General features: G+C 36.8%; 1 protein-coding gene across 1 annotated transcript; it reads left to right on the forward strand.

The window, feature by feature from the left end:
- Positions 1–2496: 2496 nt before the first annotated feature.
- Positions 2497–22908, forward strand: LOC120627611 (protein TsetseEP-like). Its single transcript, XM_039895623.1, has 6 exons — positions 2497–2517; positions 16787–16911; positions 18405–18528; positions 20186–20308; positions 21801–21992; positions 22579–22908. The coding sequence occupies exons 1-6, from the start codon at positions 2497–2499 to the stop codon at positions 22906–22908; spliced, it is 915 nt and encodes a 304-aa protein (XP_039751557.1).
- The last annotated feature ends 1032 nt before the right edge of the window (positions 22909–23940 follow it).

Below are 23940 nucleotides of genomic sequence, written 5' to 3' on the forward strand. Positions count from 1 at the left end.
TAAACGTATTATATGTAATAAGTTTATTTTTGTAAATATATATTCCATAAATATAAACAAACATATAAACTTACAAATACTCTAATATAAATGAATAATATAAAAAAATAATCAAATAAATAAAATTAAAGGGGAACTACTACAGCCATGCTTATTTATATCTGTGGCTAAGCAGTAGTGCTGTGTTCCGGTGTAAAGTGTGTGGTTGCCGGTGTAATCACAGGTACATGAGGCTTAACACCCATGGCTCAGGTCAATAGACACATGGCGACACTGTGTAGGACCTGTCCCTTGCATGTCCTGCAAAGTGTTGCTCAAATTTGCTGCAAAGGAGTGGTGATAGCTTCGTACGCCAACTTATACCTAAAGCTACGAGGGTTCCAAACGCGCCCTGGTCTAAGAAGAGCCCACAACAAACTTAGCCGGATATTTTTTTGGTTATCACCATCTCACAGTTTGTTTATATTAAGCTATGAAGCTAGAGCAATTCACACCCAAGCTTTTTTATCGTTCAAGTAATCCTTGATATTATAATAGGATTTTACTGTAAGCTTACGTTTTATATAAACTTTGAACTTATTGAGAGACATCTCAAAGTCAAAATATATACAGATAAACATAATTTAATAATAAAAATATATTTAATATGACAAATTTATTAATAAAACATCTTTAAAAGGCTTAAAACATAGCTGACATAAAAAATATTTACTTAATTACTTGACATGTATTTATAATTATTGGTTTTAATTAGATGAAACTGTTATAAATTGTATTAATATAAATTTCATTTCAAAAATATAATAAGTTGAATGTATGTGTAAAGGGACACAAATAATTGTGAGAGCAAAATGTAAACCACATTCCAGCAAATAAAGATACTCTCTTCTATTGACGATGTGAGATTGTGATACCTTCTTAAACCAGGACGCGTTTGGAACCCTCGTAGCTTTAGTTTCAAGTTTATGATTATTATGGTTATCGCCATCATCTCACTACCGTGTAGTTCTCATGTAATGTACGCATCAAAAGTGCCATCTACGGGCCTACTTAATAAAGATATTTTTGACTTTGACTTTGACTTATTCTATTCTATTTGAAGGCGACTAACGAAAAATCTGGTCAGATAATTTTTTAGAGAATTTGCAGTACCATCTGAAAATTGCCCTTGTTGGTGGGCCTTCAAATAACGGTGAAATAAATATACACAGTGATTTTATATCTTCGAACATCGTTTGCCTTTTTGTCCGAACTACAGTAACTCTATGTTCATAATAATTATTAAAGTTTATTTCTCGTTCCATACAGCAGAAAAAAAGATTCCAATACTTTTTTCCGCTGCAGGAAACGACCGCAATTGATTGAATTGATACCGTCGCCGCGCCGCGCCACTTACACACGATTTAGTACGTTCCTTAACACCACAAAATTAATTTACTTTTCTTAATTCCCATTTGTCTATAATTTTTACCGAAGAAAAGTAGACATTGTCTTTGACGAACAATGTCATCGAGTATAAATAAATAGTTGTGAGTTGTGACCCGCGGTGTCACCCCAAAATTTAAACAGACAAATATACAAATAAATTTACCTCAGCCTCGTAATATCAAATATGGATATAAAGAAACCCACATTGGGTACCATATACCCACCATGCTGGAACCAAATGCTCTAACACGGTCTAGAGGGTCTTATATGTAAATCTCTATCTACTTTGTTCTCTGTAACAAGCAGTGCGATATTAAATAATCAATCAATCTACGAGTATATTGCACACAAGAACAAAAAAAAAAAAATACGATATTAATATAGATGAGGTTGGTGATGTTAAGTTTTATTGGTTAATTGTATTCTTAACTTAGTGTTAGTGATTTTTTGGCTTATAATGAAACTGTGCATAACGATAAAATACTCCGATTTAGTTTTTGAACGAAACTTTAAATGTCTGTTTTAATTGTCAACGTGTTACTTTCACGTGTTGTTTTTTTAAGTTGAAGTAATTAACTGCTATATATATAATAATTACCTATTTGTTATGTAACGGGTCTAATTAGACATAGACTCTTTTAACTCATGTTTTATACTTATATTACGATACCCTTCTATATTGGTTTTACGGGTTAATGTATAATTCCTCTTTTCTTTATCTCCACATCAGTTGGAGCGAAACGTGCGTAGAGGGCATATTTTGGAAAATCTGTTCCTTTTGAAACTTAGGCTAAAGAAATTAAATTACAGACGAAGTATAGATAAAGAAAAGGTAGCAGCCCTAGTCAAAAGCTGAGAGATCAACAATAGAACCCGTAAGTTAGATAACAGTCAAACAACTTGTCACCAAATGGTAATAGCCCTAGGCCTCATTGCAAGGATATCCCAGGATATGAGAATCCGCATGGAGACAGCATCCCTTGTAAAATAAATAAAACTAAAATCAGTGAAAGGCGAAACCGAAAGGTATAAAGGCTTGCACCCGCGCCGCGCCTCCGACTTGACGACATGACGGCGATAGCGCGATTGGTACGTGCAATTTGTTCTAAATTTGAATTTAAAAAACCAAATTTTTCCGTTCAGGAACCAGGAAGTGATAGAATCTTGAAGAATCAGCTCCATTAATATTTTATTAAAAATAATTATTTGCAAATGTATTGACTTATAATTATAAACTATTATTGATATTAAAATGAAAATTAGGTTCACATAAAGAATTTTATTATGTTTTTATTCAAATCGATAAACAATGTTATGTTGAACAAATTTTTTTATTTTTATTTTAAATTTTGAAAATATAAAGCAGAAAAAAGCTACTTGCTGTTTTGACATGCTAGTTTTTTTTTCATGATTTCTTTTTTAATTATTAATCTGTGATCACATAGTGTTTTTTAAGGTTAAATTTTTTTATGTCTTCAATTTTCATCATTTCTCTGCGTTCATGTGTATTTTTTTTTATGTTCTTAGCATTATTATTGTTACGTGTTTTCCATAAATGAGTGCAATATGGTTCGTGTTTTAAAACTATAACGGCAAGTGAACTTTCGCTAGCAATGATTGCGTGTGATAACATCGTGATAACTTGATAAGTGATAGTGTTTCTTTGTCTGTGATAATGGAAGTGATTCAAGGTGCGGCGCTGCTGCTAACTTATAATTAGATCCATTATCTGATACAGGTTGCTAGTTGTTAAAAATAACAAGCTTCGACTTTGACATTTACCGTCCGCCATATTGGATTTTTTTGGACTGAAGATTGGTGCGATTCTTTTAAATTGAAACTAAACTATAACAGACAATTTTAAGGTGTAGGTGATTAAGTGATATTCCTAGATAATACCCATGTATATTTCCACGTTTCAAAGAAATATGATGTGCAAATATCAATTTTTTTAAGACCCAGTCACGAAGTGATTCCGTTGCGTTTTTTATGCAACTTTGACCCAAGTCAGTAACTGGATGGCATCGACTTTAGAGATCATAATTTGTTCCTACGTACTAAGCATTTATTTAAACGTTTCTATTATTTAAAATGCCCTTCCAGGTTCAGTTTTTGCGAAATCATTTCATATGATTGCTCTGATTAAGCAACTTACGCCCAAGTTCGTAAATGGATGGTTTCAGATTTCGGATTTCTATGTATATTTATAAATAGAAAGAAATCCAATTAGCGCAGAACGGTCGATTGCGCCGGCTGACGTAAATCATTGACTGATCGGCCGATCAGTTGATCATTGCTACAAAAAATATTCTAATTAGCTCCTATGTAGTTGAAATGGATGACTCGAGTTTTAGTTTTTCAGTAATATAAATCCTCATCAACGTTTAAAATTATTTTCAAATCGTGCTTCTAGCATTTGAAACACGTGACTTGCTGTGCCCCACGATTTCACTCGCGTTAACTCTGTACATTATAAAAATGACTGACACAGACACAAAATAAGGTATTATGCCGATAATGAACAATTTTGATTAAAATGTATAAAATTTTGCTTCTTTAGAGTAGGTAATAACTGTATAAAAGGTTTAACAAAACGTACGCAGTGACAGCCAACACACTTATGAACGCTTCTTATGTGGCGTGAATAAATAGATATCTGTGGTTTTGAAAGATGATAAAAAAAGCTCTTAAAGATAACACAGTATACTTTACATCCTAAAACTTATAAATTTGATGCGCCATTTAGTCCTTCAGTTAGTTAATCTATTTATGCAGTTATCTAGTTACGTAGCAATTTCCGCATTATAACTAAAGTAGGTAATAGAGAAAAAGTATTAACTAAAACCGACCGATTAAAATTAAATTAGTTATTAGTTTGAAACATACTCGTAGGTACGTGGCGAAATAAAATAAAAACCCACCTCCTTCTTGGAAGTCGGTTATAAAGACAAGACTATGTGCCAATAAAACTATTGCCACTGCTGTAGTAGCTAGAAGGTCTAGTTATTTGGCCTTACAACAGGTATAAATTAAATATTTTTGTTAAAGCTACGCGATATTGAATGGGTGGACTGGAATTTAATTCTGAGGTCGTTTTGTTTAACTTTACGAGCTTTTTTAGCCTTATCATAGCCATTAGAATCGATTTCTAATGACATTTCTTATTGATAGAAATATACATATGTTTGGGACGTCACGCAGTATGCAGTTTAATCAAAACAGCAACAAGAAATTGTAACATATATTTACTCGAACACAAACTACTAAAATTGCAAATTCGAATATCATTTAAACTACAAAAATCTACTTATAGTCTATCGACTGATTGTAGATGTCAATACAGAAAGAAAAGATAACAAGTATCATTAAATAGTATAAGCAAAAAATCATTTAAAACAAGGAGGCCTACTTTATAAATATGTTTGGAACGTCGAGGCAGTCATTTTGTAGTGACTCTACCACCGGTTTTGAAGTCAGATTTTACAGAGAAGCCGACAAGAAACTCAGCAGTAACTCTTTCCAACATATTTTCACAGTTGTACAATAACTTGTAAGATAAACTTGTAAGAGATGAGTTAGCAAAATGTTTCCAAGCAGCCTTGTTTTTAAAAAGTTGACCGATTGTAAAGTAAATAAATTATATTTTCTAGAATGAATGGAAATCAACAGTTTGATTATCATCAATGCGTGGTAGTTGCATTGTACGATTACCCGTTAGTGACGGTCTCCACCAGGTGGGCTGATTCGTAATAAATGCATTACTGTCACAATCGCCATATTGACGAGGTCTTAACTCTTTCACCTACATATTACCAGCCTTAAAATATTTATCCTACAAAAATCACTTAAAAGTAAGAAGTAGGTACCTTCTTTCTTTTCTTTTGGAATTTCCGAATTATTACCCATAACACGAGCTGCGCTTTTTTGGGGCTAGATGGTGACATTTTGGGTACTAAAAATAAATAAATAAATTTACTATTTTTATAAATTTAAAATAACTGTTTTATAAATATAACCTTAAATAAACTATTTAAAACTAAATAAAATCTAAGACGTCCTCGAAACCACCGCAGCGAGGCACAGTTCCTAAGATGCTGGCAGCATTGCCCCTTTGGATGGCTAAACTAATTCTTTGGCCAAGGTAACTGCCCGCTCTAGGATCACTCGATAGGAATTGTCATATGAATTATTTATTTTTATTACGGAAGCATTTCCAAAATTTTTGCTCCCTAACTTTAATCCGTTTGAAGCGATGACAGCGCAGTGTGTAGGAGCTCGACTTCACTTTCGGGGGGCCGAGTTCGAATCCCAGCACGCACCCCTAACTTTTCTAAGTTATGTGTGTTTTAAGTAATTAAAATAACACTTGCTTCAACGTTGGAAGAAAATATCGCGAGGAAACCTGCATGCCTGAGAGTTCTACAGAATGTTCTCGAAGATTTGTGGAGTCCACCAATCCGCACTGGGCCAGCCTGGTGTCCACGGCCTTAACCCCTCCTAATTGTAGAAGGAGACCCGCGCTCTGTAGTGGGCCGGTAATGGGTTGGTGTGACGATGATGAACTTTAATCCAACCTTTAAAAATCATAAAGACCGTTTTCAAGAGATGCCCTTACCAACGGATAGAATTTATTCTGCATAATTATAAATCAGGGTTTGCGGAGCACATTACTACAAGGGGGCACCCAGCACTTGATTGAGCTACATGACCCTTCTCTCCACTGACCGTCACTATATTCCAAAACTAGTTCGTGAAGCAATTGAAATTCGGCGGCAACTTCAATGGATGGTTTTAAATTAGCAAGTGTGTGGAATCCAGTGATACAATTATGCATCCCAGAAAGCAGCGTACAGCTTTTCAATTTAAAAGTGACGTTGTCAGTGTAGTGTGTCGAACAGTTCGTGAAATACCGACAAAAAGGACACGAAAGTGGCAGTGGCGTTCATAGAGGGTATGCACAGGGTATACCGATGATTTAAAATGAAGAAAATCTACAGTAAGAGCTATAAAAAACTTACGGATAGGCATTGTAAGAGTTATAAAAAGTCTACCCTTAAGTATTTACAATTCGTACTGGGGATTTTTTTAATTTATATCATCTGCATACCCTATGCATACCCTCTATGCACGCCACTGGAAAGCGGGTAGTCAGATTCTGCCCGTGACATCCTACTTGAAATCTCGTACCTACGCAGTCCCGTCGTGACAACGATTAATGCAACTGGGTCGAAATATCGACAAATCCAAAAATATTATCGTGGTATGAACGATATATTGAACTATATTTAAGAGATTATCAATCAGTTTTGATACAGATACAGTAAGCGGTTGCCCTCCTCTTTTCGCTGGTGTCGTATGAAGCAATCAATGGAATCTAACGGAGAACGGACACCAGCGTCTTTTTGCTAGAACTACCATCTCAGGCGATCACAAACCCGTCTGCCCAGCGTGGTTATTGTGGGCAAAACCTCCCGTTGGGAGAGGCCTTTAGTCCGTCTGTGGACAGTTATGGTCTATTGATGATCCCTATACAAAAACATCTATATATATTCGTCACTGTCTTAATAACTGATGGGATAGTTCTCCCTTCTTCACTTTTTTAATTTTTTTTTATTATTTTTATTTATTTCATTTCATATTTAGTCTATTATATTATTTTAAGTAAATATCATTTTTATATAATATATATATATAATTGTAGTTACTTGTTTATTTGTCTTTAGTTCCAAATATTGTTTTCTATATATTATATGTATATATTTAAGTAATAAATATTTATTTTGTGGGTAAATGTACCTGTTTTTTATCTTCGCCATTGGTTGCCTGGAAGAAATCGCTAAGAAGCGATAAGGCCGCCAAATTGTATACGTTGTTTTTTTTATACTTTTCGTTTTTTTGTGTTCAATGAAATTATATTCATTCATTTATTCATTCACAGTGCGTAGCGTGGCGATCTTGCAATACAGAGTTTATTAACGGCCAAAATTAAAACACAGTGCATTTCAAATTCTTCAGGTGACATCAGGTCTACTCCCAACTCCCACGTAAGCCCACTACGCGCTAAATAGCGGAACATCTTGGTCAGTAGGTTGTTACCACAGAATTTATAACAAAATGCTGAAAGTCTGTTAACGACTAATATTGAAGCATCTCGAGCCACTTTAGTAGTGTTTCTCGAACAGGCGGTTAGTTACTTTACTCCATTTAGCAGTTGACAGTAATTTTACCTCTAATGTTCTAAATATTTACCATAAAATGGAGTAAATGGGAAAAGTTTGTGAGCTAGCAACATTACGAGGGTGTGAAGTCTGACGTGCGCGGGGCGTTTTCACGTACATACTGCATGCAATAATAGCCGAAAATTAATACATATAATATTTGTTTTTGTAAAGCTGTCTTTTCGGGTTTTATTTCTGTCTTTTGATTTTTTAACAGATGTAATTGATAATATCTCAAAGCCAGCGTTCTCTAAACAATGTTCAAGAGTTATTTATACGGCTAGTTGTACCTGACGCACTGCACGCGCCTACGTTTGCGTTATCTAATTGTAAATCGTGCTAATATAATATTGTACAAAGCCTATTATTCACAGAGATATCGATAAATAGCACCTTTAACTTTGGCATTAATGGCAGTCAGTGGTACAGATTTTAATGCCATTTTACAAATAATTCCTAATACATAATGTTCTAAAAATTATATAATAAAATAAAAAGTTATCAATACACCTTCTTAATTATAAATTAAATTGTACTAATAAGATAAAACATATCATACACACACACACACACACACACGCACACGCACACCTATATAAAATCAGTTGTAGAAATAAGGCAACTTTATAGTGAACACATAAATTCTCTGTTTTCCTTCTTCCGATCAGATAAGGTCACGATCCCATTGAAATTAGGCTTTTGTCTGTGACTTTTTAGAAGCACTTTATAGAATACAGCACACATTATCTTTTTTTACTTATGAGTGAACGAACGTATCTATAACTGACACCGCTTTAAATCCACGTCACTGGAACTCATTATATAGGGTGTTTCTTATTCCGAATTCTATACCGAATTTCGTACGTCCACTGAGGGAATGAGTGATGAGGAAGTTTGAGTTATTTTGTGTGCTGTGGTCATACGCGGAGGTGCCAGAGATCGTTCGGGGATATTTACGTATTTATAATTTCTGTTGCATTGTCTGGTTTCGTGAGAAGCTTCGGCCGTTGCTAGTTAACAACCAACCGACAATGACGTGCTACGACTACTAAAAGGTCAGGCCGCTACTATCTTAAGACTGCATCGTACAACCAGATGTGATTGCAGTCAAAGGCTAACTTGTAGTGTAATACAAAAGGCGGAACAGTTTGTTTGTTGCACATGTTCATCAGTTCCCCTATTAGGAAACTAGCTGATACCCGCTAAAGTCAAAGTTAAAGTCAAATATTTCTTTATTCAAATAGGCACATATATGGCACTTTTGATGCGTACATTACATGAGAAATGTGTACATGGTAGTGAGTTGATGGCGATAACTATATTCTCCAACTTAAAACTAAAGCTACGAGGTTCCAAACGCGCCTGGTCTAAGAAGAAGCCCACAACAAACTAAGCCGGTTATTTTTTTTTGTTATCACCATCTCACATAGTAACTTAAAACTATTGCACTCGCGTGGTAATTTAAAAAAACTTTGCCAGGAGGAATAGGACACCGATCATGAGTCAGTGCTTTTCGGATTGTATTTTCATTTGGGCCAAAAGACATCTCTGTCTCTATATATCCTAGTATTTAGTAGTTTTTGTTGGCAGTTAATTAATTTGTAGAATCAGAACTACAAATTTGAACTTTGATTAGTACAGTTTTAGCTAAATTTTTTTTTTTTAACTCTTTATTGTATACCACAACATAAAGATATAAAAAAATATAATTAAAACAGAAACATAAAGCAAGAAGTAAAATACAAGAGGCGGCCTTATCGCTTAATCTGCCTTTGAATTAGGAATAAATTAAATAGTTCAAACAAACTAAAAAACACGCTTGGTATAAAAAACTAAACTAATTTCTACCTTTTAGTTTAGTTTATTTATAAAAGCGATTTTTTTTTAGTTTTTCTTGATCTATTATTTTTATTAGAGTAAAATTAGTCACCATCAAAGAGATAATTAGAGATCAAAGAGAGAAGTTAAAGATAATGGTTGGAAATTAAAATGAACATCATACCTGCCTTAGTGACGATATCTGAAAATTATATAAATTAACAAAAATCATATTTTACCAATTGAAAATTGGAATAATCTTCTCAAATTAATATATTGTCATCGGTCCTCGATATGTCTACAAAGTTTGAACGAGATCTGACCCTTTAAAGTGGGTCAAAATAACATCCAAAGAAGTCGGTTACAAACATACAAACATACAGGTGAAGCTAATAAAAGCGTGTTAAAAAAGAAGAGGAGAATAGACTGCTAATGGTACTAATTTTTATAATACATACATTACTGTAAAAACGGACTGATAGCTAACAAAGTGGCCCTATAAGGTTCCGTTATTCTATTGTGGGCTTCCGGAACCCTAAATAGCAGCGAGTTAAAGCGAATTACGATGACAAGTTGCAAGGCCGTTCTGAGTTCGGACATATATTTAGTAAGGAATTGCTACTCTCATAATGGAAATTCACTTATGATTACCGAAACATGAATTTCTGTAATATCGGAGTAGAATAGAACTTATCAATTGTACAATTGTTTTAAAGCTAAAACTCATCAATTTGCGCAAGCTGTCTAAAAATCACTCACTGTAGAATAAAAAAAACCCAACTAATTCAGAATTGACAGCGACTGTACAATTTAAAAAATTGGCTATTATCTTTAACTTCTTTCATTCTTAGGTATATTTGGAGATAAATATGTATATTTATATGGAACACCGACTTCTCTTCTTGGCTGTGTTTTACCCCATTGGTTGCCTGAAAGAAATTTCTTTGTAGCTGTAGGGCCACCAAATCGTATGATTATCCTGTATGCTTATGTCTCTCTCTCTCTCATTTTGTGCCTCTCCACTACTGGAGGTTGGCCGTCAGCTCAGTGAACTTCTCTCGGTCTTGCGCCAGGCGAAACAATGTTTCCACGCTAACGATATTGGGCCATTCACAGATGTTGCGCAACCATGACTTCTTCCTCCTTCTAACACGTCGTTCGCATTCTACATTGCCCATCATTGTGAGCTGGAACAGTTGGTGTCGCTCATGTCGCAGAACGTGGCCCAGATATTTGATTTAGTTTTTTAATGATTATGCTTATGTGGTGTACAATAAAAGTGTATTCATTCATTCATTCACTCATTCAGTCCTCTGCCTCAGAGAGTAGAAACGTCGTTCCTGATTATTAACACTAACGTACTCGATATCGCGCACGTTACTGTAGAAGTAAAGTGCGTGATATCGAGTTAGTAATTGTTCAAGCCCGATAATCCGCATTAGCTTAAGTTAAATAGGATCTAAGACATCTAGGAATATGTGCGTAGAGCGAACTGCATGGAATTAGTTTCATTTTACTTTTCACGTTATCGTGTGTTACTCGAAATCGATGCAATTATTAAAATTCCGTACTAAGGGCCAGCAAGCGCCGTGGCCGGGCGGTAGTCGGCGACAGGCAAAACCGGGCCGTGGCCTCTAACGAGTCTACTTTCCGATCGCCGCCCTTTGTGTACCTGCGTGGAGCTGCAGACAAAGAGCTGTAATTGATTCGACTCCAACGCACGTGAACCGGAACACAGATATGGCAAAAAATACATTTTCAAATTCGCATAGTGGCATTATTATTTCAGAAAAAGTACTCGAAGATGAAGTTCATTTGTGTATAATAGTTTATCTTATATATGTATCAGTTTTTAGTTATTCGTTTGTATGTATTTTATATTTTGTGCAGCGGTTTGTTCTCCTTTTTTTCCTAATTCTAAGGTTGCCTGGCAGAGATCGCTATTAAGCGATAAGGCCGCCTTTTGTATTCTGCTTAAATTTTTATGTTTCTTTTTTTCTTGTATAATTCTTTTTCTTTATATGGTGTACAAATAAAGAGTAATAATAATAATAACTTTCCGCGGAATTCCATGATACACTATGAACATTAAACTCAACTTGCTGCGCGAAAAGCGGGGCAATCTGTATGGTATTATTTATAATTTCTTCAATCTTTATAATCCACACCAAACAGATCATCGGCAATATACTCTTTACACACGTTTCTTTCCGACACCGAAACATCCTCAGAAGATGTTGACTTTGACAGTGAACAATAGTTAAGCATTTGTCATTGTAAAGTCAGCATCTCCTGAGGATTCTCCGTATCGGAGTGAATCTTTTTGAATTCGAATGAGGATTCGTTACAATTTGCTTACCAATCAGAACTGGGCTAGCGTGGTGGACTACGGCCTTAACCCCTTCTCATTGTGGGAGGAGACCCGTGCCCAGCAGTGCGCCGGTAATCGGTTGATATGATGATGATGATGACAATTTACTTATACATTTTATAGAATAAATAGTGTATCGTTATCAATAACAAACAAAATAAAATAAAAATAACAACCGGCGTAGTTTCTTGTGGGCTTCTTCTTAGACCAGGGCGTGTTTGGAACCCTCGTAGTATATAGATACATAAATCTTATATAATACAAATATGTAATAAGATATTCTACAATGAATTAGTGTTATATCGCACGTTTGATCACCTATCTACATTTCGTCTTAAGGAAACTGAAAAACTAGAGTGAATAATAAATAATTTTCCTTATAATTATTTCTTGCAAGTTAATGGTTATTAAACCTACATGAGTGCATGATTTGTTCACTTAAAGCATAACGAAATAGAACAGAAACGTTTTGACACGTAAATTCATCAATGCGTAACTTCTATGCGGAGTGGCACAAGGCATGGCAGCCGAGCGGAGCACTTCGTCTCTTTGACGACCTAACGCGCGCAACGGAATTCAATGTGGTTACATAACTATAAGGCAATTTGGGAATGATTAAACGAAATTCACTGCGGTTACAGGGTAAAATAGCAATAAGGCAATATGGGAATTTATATTTCTTTAAATGCCTCAGTTTTGGAATAGTTAAAGGCTATGCCTGCGGCTATCAACCTACCGACATAAACGTATCGTATAAGTATTCTTGAATCCACAGAGTCCACCTGCCAGACTAACATAGTGCTTGCAGTAACGTAGACAAAAAGTAAAAGTTAAAACATTGTGTTTATATCCTCATTGCTATCAAGTGTTAATTATTTTATGAATTTCATTTCGGAATAGTCAAGCAAAATTTAAAAGAGATATTTGTTGTAACGCAAGTAAGGCTTTTCGGTTTGTATGGTAGTACTGACACTGCACCCACCATTGGGTGCAATGGTAATTCGTATTCACCGGCATACCCACTGAGTTAGGGTAGCAATCGTTAAATCGGTTTCAATAAAACGTCCTTCCTTGACTTGGACCAAACGACACCACGTGCGAAAGCGGCATTTTTCTAAACAAAAATTATTTTTTTCGTAACTCGACGCCAAGGTCGTTTCGCCGCGTTTCCTAATCGAACCAAATGCTCTAAAGGGGTTTATGTTATTACGATATCATTTACGCGGACTTGTCGTAAATATGAAGTTATAGCCCATTTCTAACTTGCGTCTCGCTAATGTTCACAGTGCGTGCAAGAGTTACCAAACAATTTGAACGACGACATAGTCTGTTTTACATGTTGCCAATTCAATCAAAAGTACGGAAATTGTGTAAATTGAACCTTCGTTGTTTCGTGATATTCAAGGGACCGACGCGATGCCTGACGTAGAATGTTAATCAGTTATCAACACGTGCTATGAAGACTCTGAGTAAACCAAAGTTATCATCATATAACCCATTATCGGCCCACTACAGGGCACGGGTCTCCTTCCACAACGAGAAAGGATTAAGGTCGTAGTCCACTACGCTGGAGCAGTGCAGATTGGTGGACTCCGCACACCTTTGAGGACATGGCGGCCGACTGGTGCAGTGGGCAGCGACCCTGCTTTCTGAGTCCACGACCGTGGGTTTGATTCCCACAACTGAAAAATGCTTGTGTGATGAACATTAATGTTTTTTAGTGTCTGGGTGTTACATATTCATCAGCGATCTCAGGACCCATAACACAAGCTACGCTTACTTTGGGGCTAGATAGCGATGTGTGTATTGTCGTAGAATATTTATTTATTTATTATAGAGAACTCTCAGACATGCAGGTATCGTGTGTTACTCGAAATCGATGCAATTATTAAAATTCCGTACTAAGGGCCAGCAAGCGCCGTGGCCGGGCGGTAGTCGGCGACAGGCAAAACCGGGCCGTGGCCTCTAACGAGTCTACTTTCCGATCGCCGCCCTTTGTGTACCTGCGTGGAGCTGCAGACAAAGAGCTGTAATTGATTCGACTCCAACGCACGTGAACCGGAACACAGATATGGCAAAAAATACATTTTCAAATTCGCATAGTGGCATTATTATTTCAGAAAAAGTACTCGAAGATGAAGTTCATTTGTGTATAATAGTTTATCTTATATATGTATCAGTTTTTAGTTATTCGTTTGTATGTATTTTATATTTTGTGCAGCGGTTTGTTCTCCTTTTTTTCCTAATTCTAAGGTTGCCTGGCAGAGATCGCTATTAAGCGATAAGGCCGCCTTTTGTATTCTGCTTAAATTTTTATGTTTCTTTTTTTCTTGTATAATTCTTTTTCTTTATATGGTGTACAAATAAAGAGTAATAATAATAATAACTTTCCGCGGAATTCCATGATACACTATGAACATTAAACTCAACTTGCTGCGCGAAAAGCGGGGCAATCTGTATGGTATTATTTATAATTTCTTCAATCTTTATAATCCACACCAAACAGATCATCGGCAATATACTCTTTACACACGTTTCTTTCCGACACCGAAACATCCTCAGAAGATGTTGACTTTGACAGTGAACAATAGTTAAGCATTTGTCATTGTAAAGTCAGCATCTCCTGAGGATTCTCCGTATCGGAGTGAATCTTTTTGAATTCGAATGAGGATTCGTTACAATTTGCTTACCAATCAGAACTGGGCTAGCGTGGTGGACTACGGCCTTAACCCCTTCTCATTGTGGGAGGAGACCCGTGCCCAGCAGTGCGCCGGTAATCGGTTGATATGATGATGATGATGACAATTTACTTATACATTTTATAGAATAAATAGTGTATCGTTATCAATAACAAACAAAATAAAATAAAAATAACAACCGGCGTAGTTTCTTGTGGGCTTCTTCTTAGACCAGGGCGTGTTTGGAACCCTCGTAGTATATAGATACATAAATCTTATATAATACAAATATGTAATAAGATATTCTACAATGAATTAGTGTTATATCGCACGTTTGATCACCTATCTACATTTCGTCTTAAGGAAACTGAAAAACTAGAGTGAATAATAAATAATTTTCCTTATAATTATTTCTTGCAAGTTAATGGTTATTAAACCTACATGAGTGCATGATTTGTTCACTTAAAGCATAACGAAATAGAACAGAAACGTTTTGACACGTAAATTCATCAATGCGTAACTTCTATGCGGAGTGGCACAAGGCATGGCAGCCGAGCGGAGCACTTCGTCTCTTTGACGACCTAACGCGCGCAACGGAATTCAATGTGGTTACATAACTATAAGGCAATTTGGGAATGATTAAACGAAATTCACTGCGGTTACAGGGTAAAATAGCAATAAGGCAATATGGGAATTTATATTTCTTTAAATGCCTCAGTTTTGGAATAGTTAAAGGCTATGCCTGCGGCTATCAACCTACCGACATAAACGTATCGTATAAGTATTCTTGAATCCACAGAGTCCACCTGCCAGACTAACATAGTGCTTGCAGTAACGTAGACAAAAAGTAAAAGTTAAAACATTGTGTTTATATCCTCATTGCTATCAAGTGTTAATTATTTTATGAATTTCATTTCGGAATAGTCAAGCAAAATTTAAAAGAGATATTTGTTGTAACGCAAGTAAGGCTTTTCGGTTTGTATGGTAGTACTGACACTGCACCCACCATTGGGTGCAATGGTAATTCGTATTCACCGGCATACCCACTGAGTTAGGGTAGCAATCGTTAAATCGGTTTCAATAAAACGTCCTTCCTTGACTTGGACCAAACGACACCACGTGCGAAAGCGGCATTTTTCTAAACAAAAATTATTTTTTTCGTAACTCGACGCCAAGGTCGTTTCGCCGCGTTTCCTAATCGAACCAAATGCTCTAAAGGGGTTTATGTTATTACGATATCATTTACGCGGACTTGTCGTAAATATGAAGTTATAGCCCATTTCTAACTTGCGTCTCGCTAATGTTCACAGTGCGTGCAAGAGTTACCAAACAATTTGAACGACGACATAGTCTGTTTTACATGTTGCCAATTCAATCAAAAGTACGGAAATTGTGTAAATTGAACCTTCGTTGTTTCGTGATATTCAAGGGACCGACGCGATGCCTGACGTAGAATGTTAATCAGTTATCAACACGTGCTATGAAGACTCTGAGTAAACCAAAGTTATCATCATATAACCCATTATCGGCCCACTACAGGGCACGGGTCTCCTTCCACAACGAGAAAGGATTAAGGTCGTAGTCCACTACGCTGGAGCAGTGCAGATTGGTGGACTCCGCACACCTTTGAGGACATGGCGGCCGACTGGTGCAGTGGGCAGCGACCCTGCTTTCTGAGTCCACGACCGTGGGTTTGATTCCCACAACTGAAAAATGCTTGTGTGATGAACATTAATGTTTTTTAGTGTCTGGGTGTTACATATTCATCAGCGATCTCAGGACCCATAACACAAGCTACGCTTACTTTGGGGCTAGATAGCGATGTGTGTATTGTCGTAGAATATTTATTTATTTATTATAGAGAACTCTCAGACATGCAGGTTTGCTCACGATGTTTTCCTTCACTGTTGCTGCAAAGTTATGCAGGCTTATTAAATTAATGGAGTTCTTTATATCGATAAAAAAATATGTTATTGGCCATATTGCACACGGTTAAGTAAAATTCTGAACAAATAAAGGGCAATGTAACGTAAGTTTTCAATAGGGTTTTTTTTAGTTATTCATTAAAATTTTGTATTAAAATAAAAAATACCATTGAAGCAATTAATTACTGATGTATCAAAATAATGACGATAACTTCCAATCGTATCAATTACTAGTTAGCACTATTGTAGTCATAATACCATAACCATATACTGCTTGACACTGTGTGTTAGTACAACGAGCCATTTTACGAGCAAATATATTCAATTATACATTTTTGTGTTTTGCAGGCAATTCTGGCACTGTGCGCTTGCGCACACGCGCAATACCAAGAGGAGCGCGCACCGCGGTATATCCCGTCTGAGCCAAAATCCACGTACGCCCCGCCCGTCGCCATCCTAAAGCAAATCAACAGGTGAGCCTCGTGATTATAGCTGATACACGTCCACATTTGGGCACTTGTAAAGATTTGCTTGCTTTGTAGTCGCGCCAGGGGATGAATTATTGATGATGTACAATATAATATGTATATGAAGTAGTAGAATGAGGAAGGCCAGAAAACCGCAAGGGAGCGAAAAAATTATCATGAAGTAATGCAAAACGGCACGGTGATATTAAAATTGACGTTTAACAGCAGATTTAAATATTTACACTTGTCGCAAGCCTGTCGTGAGATACGTAATCACCCGATACGAGATTTTAGTCAGATTTTAGTGCGACTCGAGCTCATCCTAACAGAAGTTTCATAATTGCACGAAAGCCAAGTAAATCATTCACATAACTTCATGCCACTCGCAGTCTCTTCGTGAGATTTGTTCACCTTCACGATTAAATGCTTGAACTAAAAAAAGGAAATACACATTTTGTACACCAGACAAACGTGCAAATAAACAAAAAAAAAGCACATAACCTTTCAGATGTTTAATTTATATATCTAATGGGAGTTTTATACTTGTAGGTTTGGACTTTTACCGATATACTACTCACAAAGGTTTTAATAGAATAGAATAGAATTTGTTTATTTACCAGAACAACACAAACAGACTTACATACGGAGTAACTTAAAAATGTTGTATTTAATTATTAATAGCTTAAGTCTATGATGTGTCGTGCCAATGAAAAGGTTCTGACTCAGCTTAATGTTCCGGATACCAATGTACCCACAACGCTGGTATTCTGTCAGTACCTATTTAGTTGAGGGAAGTCCAGTTATGAAATCACATATAAAAACAAAAAAATATAAACTTTATAAAAGAAAGTAAACTTCATTATGGAAAGGAGATGAAAATTCATTTTTGTTTAAGTAGTAATGGAAAAGTATGTTAGTCAGATAATAATTTTCAGTTTTTAGTAGTTATTATTGTAAGATAGTGCCACATTAGATTTTTGAATGTTCAGTAGATAATAGCGATATAATTTTTTAAAGCAAAACTTTTATTTGGCATTTCTAAAAGGCGGTGGGATGTCGTTCCAGCATTTGGTGGCAAGATATTTAAAACTGCCACGAAATGCTGCAGACCTGTGGCCTGGCATCGATAGTGGTGGTGCTGTAGTTCTTTTACCGTAGCTAGGGTCGCGCCAAACTAATTTCCTATACAGGTTTTAGAGTATAGCTAACAGATAAACAAATAAGTAAGCAATTAAAATATCACTTGCTTAAAAGGTGACGGAAAATATCGTGAAGAAACCTACAGAGTATAACCTACTAGAGTTCTCCATAATTTTCTTAAAGGGATCTGAAGTCTACTAATCCGCATATGGCCAGCGTAGTAGTCTGCAGACTGCGATAAAGTCCCTTCTCATTCTGAAAGGAGACTCTACTCGACTCGAGTAGCTATACAATCGGGCCGGTAACGGGTCGATGATGATCCATGCACTTGTAAAACTAACATATATGTTGTGTTCCAGGCACAACGAAGATGGCTCCTACACATACGGGTACGAGTCCGGAGATGGCTCCTTCAAAATCGAGACCAAGTCGGCAACCGGAGAAGTTAAGGGAAAGTACGGCTACAGAGATGACACCGGCAAGGTTAGGTCACCAAACTTCAGGACAGTTAATAGATTGGTTCAATACCTTCAAGAAGGATTAGCTGCGTTTGCACAAATTACTCCATTAAGCTGGTTAAGCAAAGTCGTTTCATCTAGGCCATATTTAGTATTCTGGGCTTTTTCTTTCCTTGGGTCTTCGTAGGAAAACAACAGTCAGTATAACGCCTGAAGTCGTGGGAATAATCTTAATATATATAAATCTCCTGTCACGATGTTTGTCCGCGATGGACTCCTAAACTACTTAACCGATTTTAAATTAAATTGGCACACCGTGAGCAGTCTGCTCCAACTTAAGAGATAGGATAGCTTAGATCTTTAATTATAGTCGCAATTTTATTTTATTGCAAATTATTTGTCTTTAATTAATTGACAGGCACATGTTATACATATATATACTACTATACTCATTTAAGGCTTAACGATACTGAATACTTTAAAAACAAAATCAAACGCAGACGAAGTCGCGGGCAACAGCTAGTTGTTACATATAAATAAATGAATAAATAAATAAATATACTACGACAATACACACACCGCCATCTAGCCCCAAGTAAGCGTAGCTTGTGTTATTGGTACTAAGATGACTGATGAATTGTTCTATGAATAATATACATAAATACTTATAATATACGGATAAACACACACTGGAAAACATTCATGTTCATCACACAAACATGTTCCAGTAGTTGGAATCGAACCCACGGCCTGTCGCTGCCCACTGCGCCAGTCAGCCGTCTAAAACATAGGAGTCGGATTTTGGTTTTTTAACCCATCAACTAATAGTAAAGTCAAAGTAGCCTTGCTCATTAGACTATCGCTAACCGATGGAAGACAAGTGCTGGAGATGGATCTCTCACCATCTTGAAACCGGCCGCTTGTGGCCAGCAAGCCCGTGTGACTTTTTCGATGTGGTCTGTCTCGCAAGTGGGACACACACACTACATTTACTGGAGCAGGGTTACCACTATAGAACCTTAAGATCTCAAAGTACTCAGTTTTTGCAGTACCCGCGTTCAAGTGAACCTACATGAAAGAAGCAATGTTTCTCCGTTAGAGACAATATCTTCAAAATATCTAGCATGAGGTGTGTGGCGCCATATTGGCGGCAGGTATATTTTTTACCGATAGTTTTCACCACCACTCTATTCACCGCGGGTGTCGTACGAGGCGACTAAAAGAATATAGAGTAGTAGCTAGAGTGAATAGGCTTTTTCTAGGCCAGCGTGCTCCAACCTAGACCTCATCATTGCTTTCTAACGGGCATGATTGTCATCAAACACTGGCCTAAAAAAAAATATATAACGGTGACACGCAGGATACAGAGGTGTATTTTTTTTCTGTGTAAAAGTAATGTTTCACAGCAAAGATCGCAAGATTTACGATTGTCGGAAGCCTTACACGGAAGCAGCGTTCTCTGTGTAATAACATCTACTGCGATCACCAAACCCTTCTGCCCAGCGTGGTGATTCCATAATCACCACAACAACAAAGTTCTCTCCCCACTATAGGGTTTTGACATGCCCTCTTGTTCGGAGAGACCTTTAGTCCAGCAGTGGGCTTATATAGGCTACTGGTTAGTATAACGAAAGATTTCATATTTCTGGATCCTTCCAAAAAAGTTTTCTATAATATTCCAGGTCCGCGTGATCGAGTACGGAGCCAACAAGTACGGTTTCCAGCCTGCGGGAGAGGGCATCACCGTCGCCCCTCCCACGCTCGTCGATGAGTCCACTCGCGATGAAGGACTCAGACCGAGCAAGGTAGCTATAGACTCTCCGACTTCATCCACGAAACGAAAATAAAAACTCAGGCATTTGCGGAAGTCCCTGTAATATAATTAAACTACATCCCTTGAAATATCCATGCTTATATTATAAAAGTGTTTGTTTGTTTGTCATTACATCATCAATTGCATACAATTCTACAATAAACTACCAATTGACATCTTGGAGATGTCTCTTAAAAAGTTCAAAGTTTGTATTAAACGTAAGCGTATAGAAAAGTCCTATTATAGTATAAAGGACTACGTAATCGATAAAAAAGCTCCGGTGTTAATTATTGCTCTAACCAGGTTGCTCTTCTAATAATTTTGAAGGACATTGTGAGTGTGAACAAAAAAAAACACCCGGCTAAGTCTGTTGTGGGCTTCTTCTTAGACCAGGTCGCGTTTGGGACCCTCGTAGCTTTAGTTTTAAGTTTACGAATGTGGTTATCGCCATCATCTCACTACCGTGTAATTCTTATGTACGCATCAAAAGTGCCACCTATGGGCCTACTTGAATAAAGATATTTTTGACTTTGACTTTGACATCCAAACTTTAGCATTTTTATTATAGGAAAACAAACGTTAGCCCACGATGTTTGCAATAAACCGCAATAAACGCGGATTCATCGTTCGCAATTAAACGTGCGAAACGTCTAGTAAGGTTATAGTTATAGACTTTTCTACTTCCTCCTTGATAGAGTTACAAAGAAACTCTAAAAATTTTAATCACTTTAGGCAATACTTTGCGAAGGTTGATATACAACTAACATGAAGCTTCATTCTCTATAATCCGCTTACAAGAAACAAATCTATACGACGTCTAGACAGAGTAGATAAATGCAATATAATAGATTTGCGTTTTCAGTGAAATAGAAAACATGTGTGCCTAAGAGTTCTCCAATCTTAATGTTTGTTCGTTTTTAACAACCAATCCGCACTTTGCCAGTTTTGCGACCTTCCCTTCTAGGCAAAGTACCGGTAAAGTTTATAACGATGAAAATATATCTGTTTGCTTTTTACACATCCTTGGTTCAATAGATCTGAATAGAATTCACTCATTAACTTAGCTTGCATCCTTAGATAGATATAGAATTTATTTTTATCCCTAATATTGGTTAGGGTTTTTTCGTTTTTTTAAACATCCACACAAATCCAAAAGTATGTTTTTTGTCTCTACAAAATAGAGATTTATTTATTTGCCCCCAAAGTACCTCTACTTTGATTGAATATTTATTTAGTATTGCAATACGAGTTAGCCCTAGACTGCAATCTCACCTAGTGGCAGTCTAAGACGGTACCGGGCTTACCTGTTAGGGAGTATGGTAGTTATATTAAATCCGTATCCCTAATCGATTTCTACGCGACATCATTAGAACGCTAAATCGTTTAGCGGCACGTCTTTGTCGAAAGGGTGGTAACTAGGCACAGCCTAAGCCTCCCACCAGACAAAAAGAAATCCTAACATTACTATGATTTCGTCATTACAGAACCAAGGCGGTCGCTCCCAATACCGGGAACCAGCGCCGCAGTCTGTAGACTACGACTACGAAGAACCCACCCCCGCGCCCCGACCCGCCCCGCGCCCCACTCCCCAACCCCAACAACAATACAGGCCAGCCCCTCAACCTCAACAACAGTACAGGCCCCCGCCTCAACAGTCCGCACCTGCTCCACCTAGGGTAAGTTTATAGTGTATAACAATCATATTTAAACCTCAACCGTAGTACAGGACAAATACTCAACCACAACAGTATAATGATTCCTCTATGAGAGACTTTTAACAATATTCACCTACACTTCGGTGAGTTTGCTTATTGTATTAATGTAAGCAACCTCATCAATACTATAACTTTCTTTATATATATATTTCTTGTGTGCGTGTGTATGTCACTGAACTCTTCCTAGACGGCTGGACCGATTTGAATGAATTTTTCGGTATGCGTTTGGCACCCTGGATGGTTTAGATTCACAAATTAGCCCGACAGATGGCGCTGCTGGAGTCAGCTAGTTAAAATATATAAATTTTAGTCCATCAAGATATATTGGGGAAAAACTAAAAAAAAATAAAAAACCTAGGGTGCCAGATCACAGTGCCCCAACTTCAGCAAATGTCCTTCGAACTATTTCGAGCTATTTATGACTGTCTGGGTGTTTTTATGGATATTACAAGTATTTATGTATATAATTCATGAAAAATATTCACCATAAAGAAATTTGGTTTATTTACTAAAACCCCTTAGATTATATGTTTATTTTCGTCCTCAGCCCCAGTTCTTCGCCGGAGCCGCCCCAGCTCCCGCCCCATCCAGGGACAGCTTCTTCAACCCCGAGCCCCAACAGCCCAGACAACAACAGTACAAGCCCAAACAGGAGTTCAGGCCAGCGCCTCAACCCCAACAGTTCGCCCCCAGGCAAACCCAAGCGGACTTCGGTCAAGACTACAACTCCGGCCCTCAGCGGTTCCCTTCAGCAAACCAAGTTCAGCAGCAGCCCCGCAGCCAACCTTACTCCATGCTCGACCAGCTCCTGAAGGAGTACTCCCTGCCCCAGGGCGGCTCCGCGCCCCTCCACGACATCTCATTCGGTTCCTTCTAGTACGATTATTCGATTGTTCGAACGCAGTTGTAAATATGTAGTGTATTTTAATTAAACATATTTTTTAAATTAATATTTCCGCTTTTCATTGCTTTTTTATCCATAGCACTTTACGAAAAATGTTGATGGGGTTTTTAACTTGGCTTTTTCTATTCATCAAAAAGTTTGTTTACCGTAAATACTTTTTCCATCTACGCTGATCGAAAAAGTAGTATAGTAATACAAAGTCCAGGAAATACTTTCTTGGTCCATTATTTGTAATGGTAGTGCTTTTGCGAGAAGTTATTTATTATTATTTTTTCTTATTACACAAACTACTAAAACTAGTATTCTTTTCATCCTGAAACTCAGATGAGTTTATAAACTCACATGTTTTTTCGATTAAAAGAGTGAACTTCTAGCCAAATTACCTATTCAAAACAAAGACTACGTGATCGGCCGCGAGTTATTTAACCTCCCACACTCCCAACTCGTCTCCAATTATTCAGGGCAGGCGTCGGGCTGTATTTATATTGAGTTACATACAAAAATTAACCTTTCTTCTTTAAAGGAACCAATATTCAAAAAACACATATAGAATAGAATAGAATAGAATTTGTTTATTTACCAGAACAACACAAACAGACTTACATACGGAGTAACTTAAAAATTTTGTACTTAATTATAAATAGCTTAAGTCTATGATGTGTCGTGCCAATAAAAAGGTTCTGACTCAGCTTAATGCTCCGGATACTAATGTACCCACAACGCTGGTATTCTGTCAGTACCTATTTAGTTGAGGGAAGTCCAATTATGAAATCACATATAAAAACAATAAAAAAAAAAATATATATATATATATATATATATATAAACTTTATAAAAGAAAGTAAACTTCATTATGGAAAGAAGATGAAAATTCATTTTTGTTTAAGTAGTAATGGAAAAGTATGTTAGTCAGATAATAATTTTCAGTTTTTAGTAGTTATTATTGTAAGATAGTGCCACATTAGATTTTTGAATGTTCAGTAGATAATAGCGATATAATTTTTT

This window comes from Pararge aegeria, chromosome 11 (genome assembly GCF_905163445.1).
Source record: "Pararge aegeria chromosome 11, ilParAegt1.1, whole genome shotgun sequence".
Lineage (NCBI taxonomy): Eukaryota > Metazoa > Arthropoda > Insecta > Lepidoptera > Nymphalidae > Pararge > Pararge aegeria.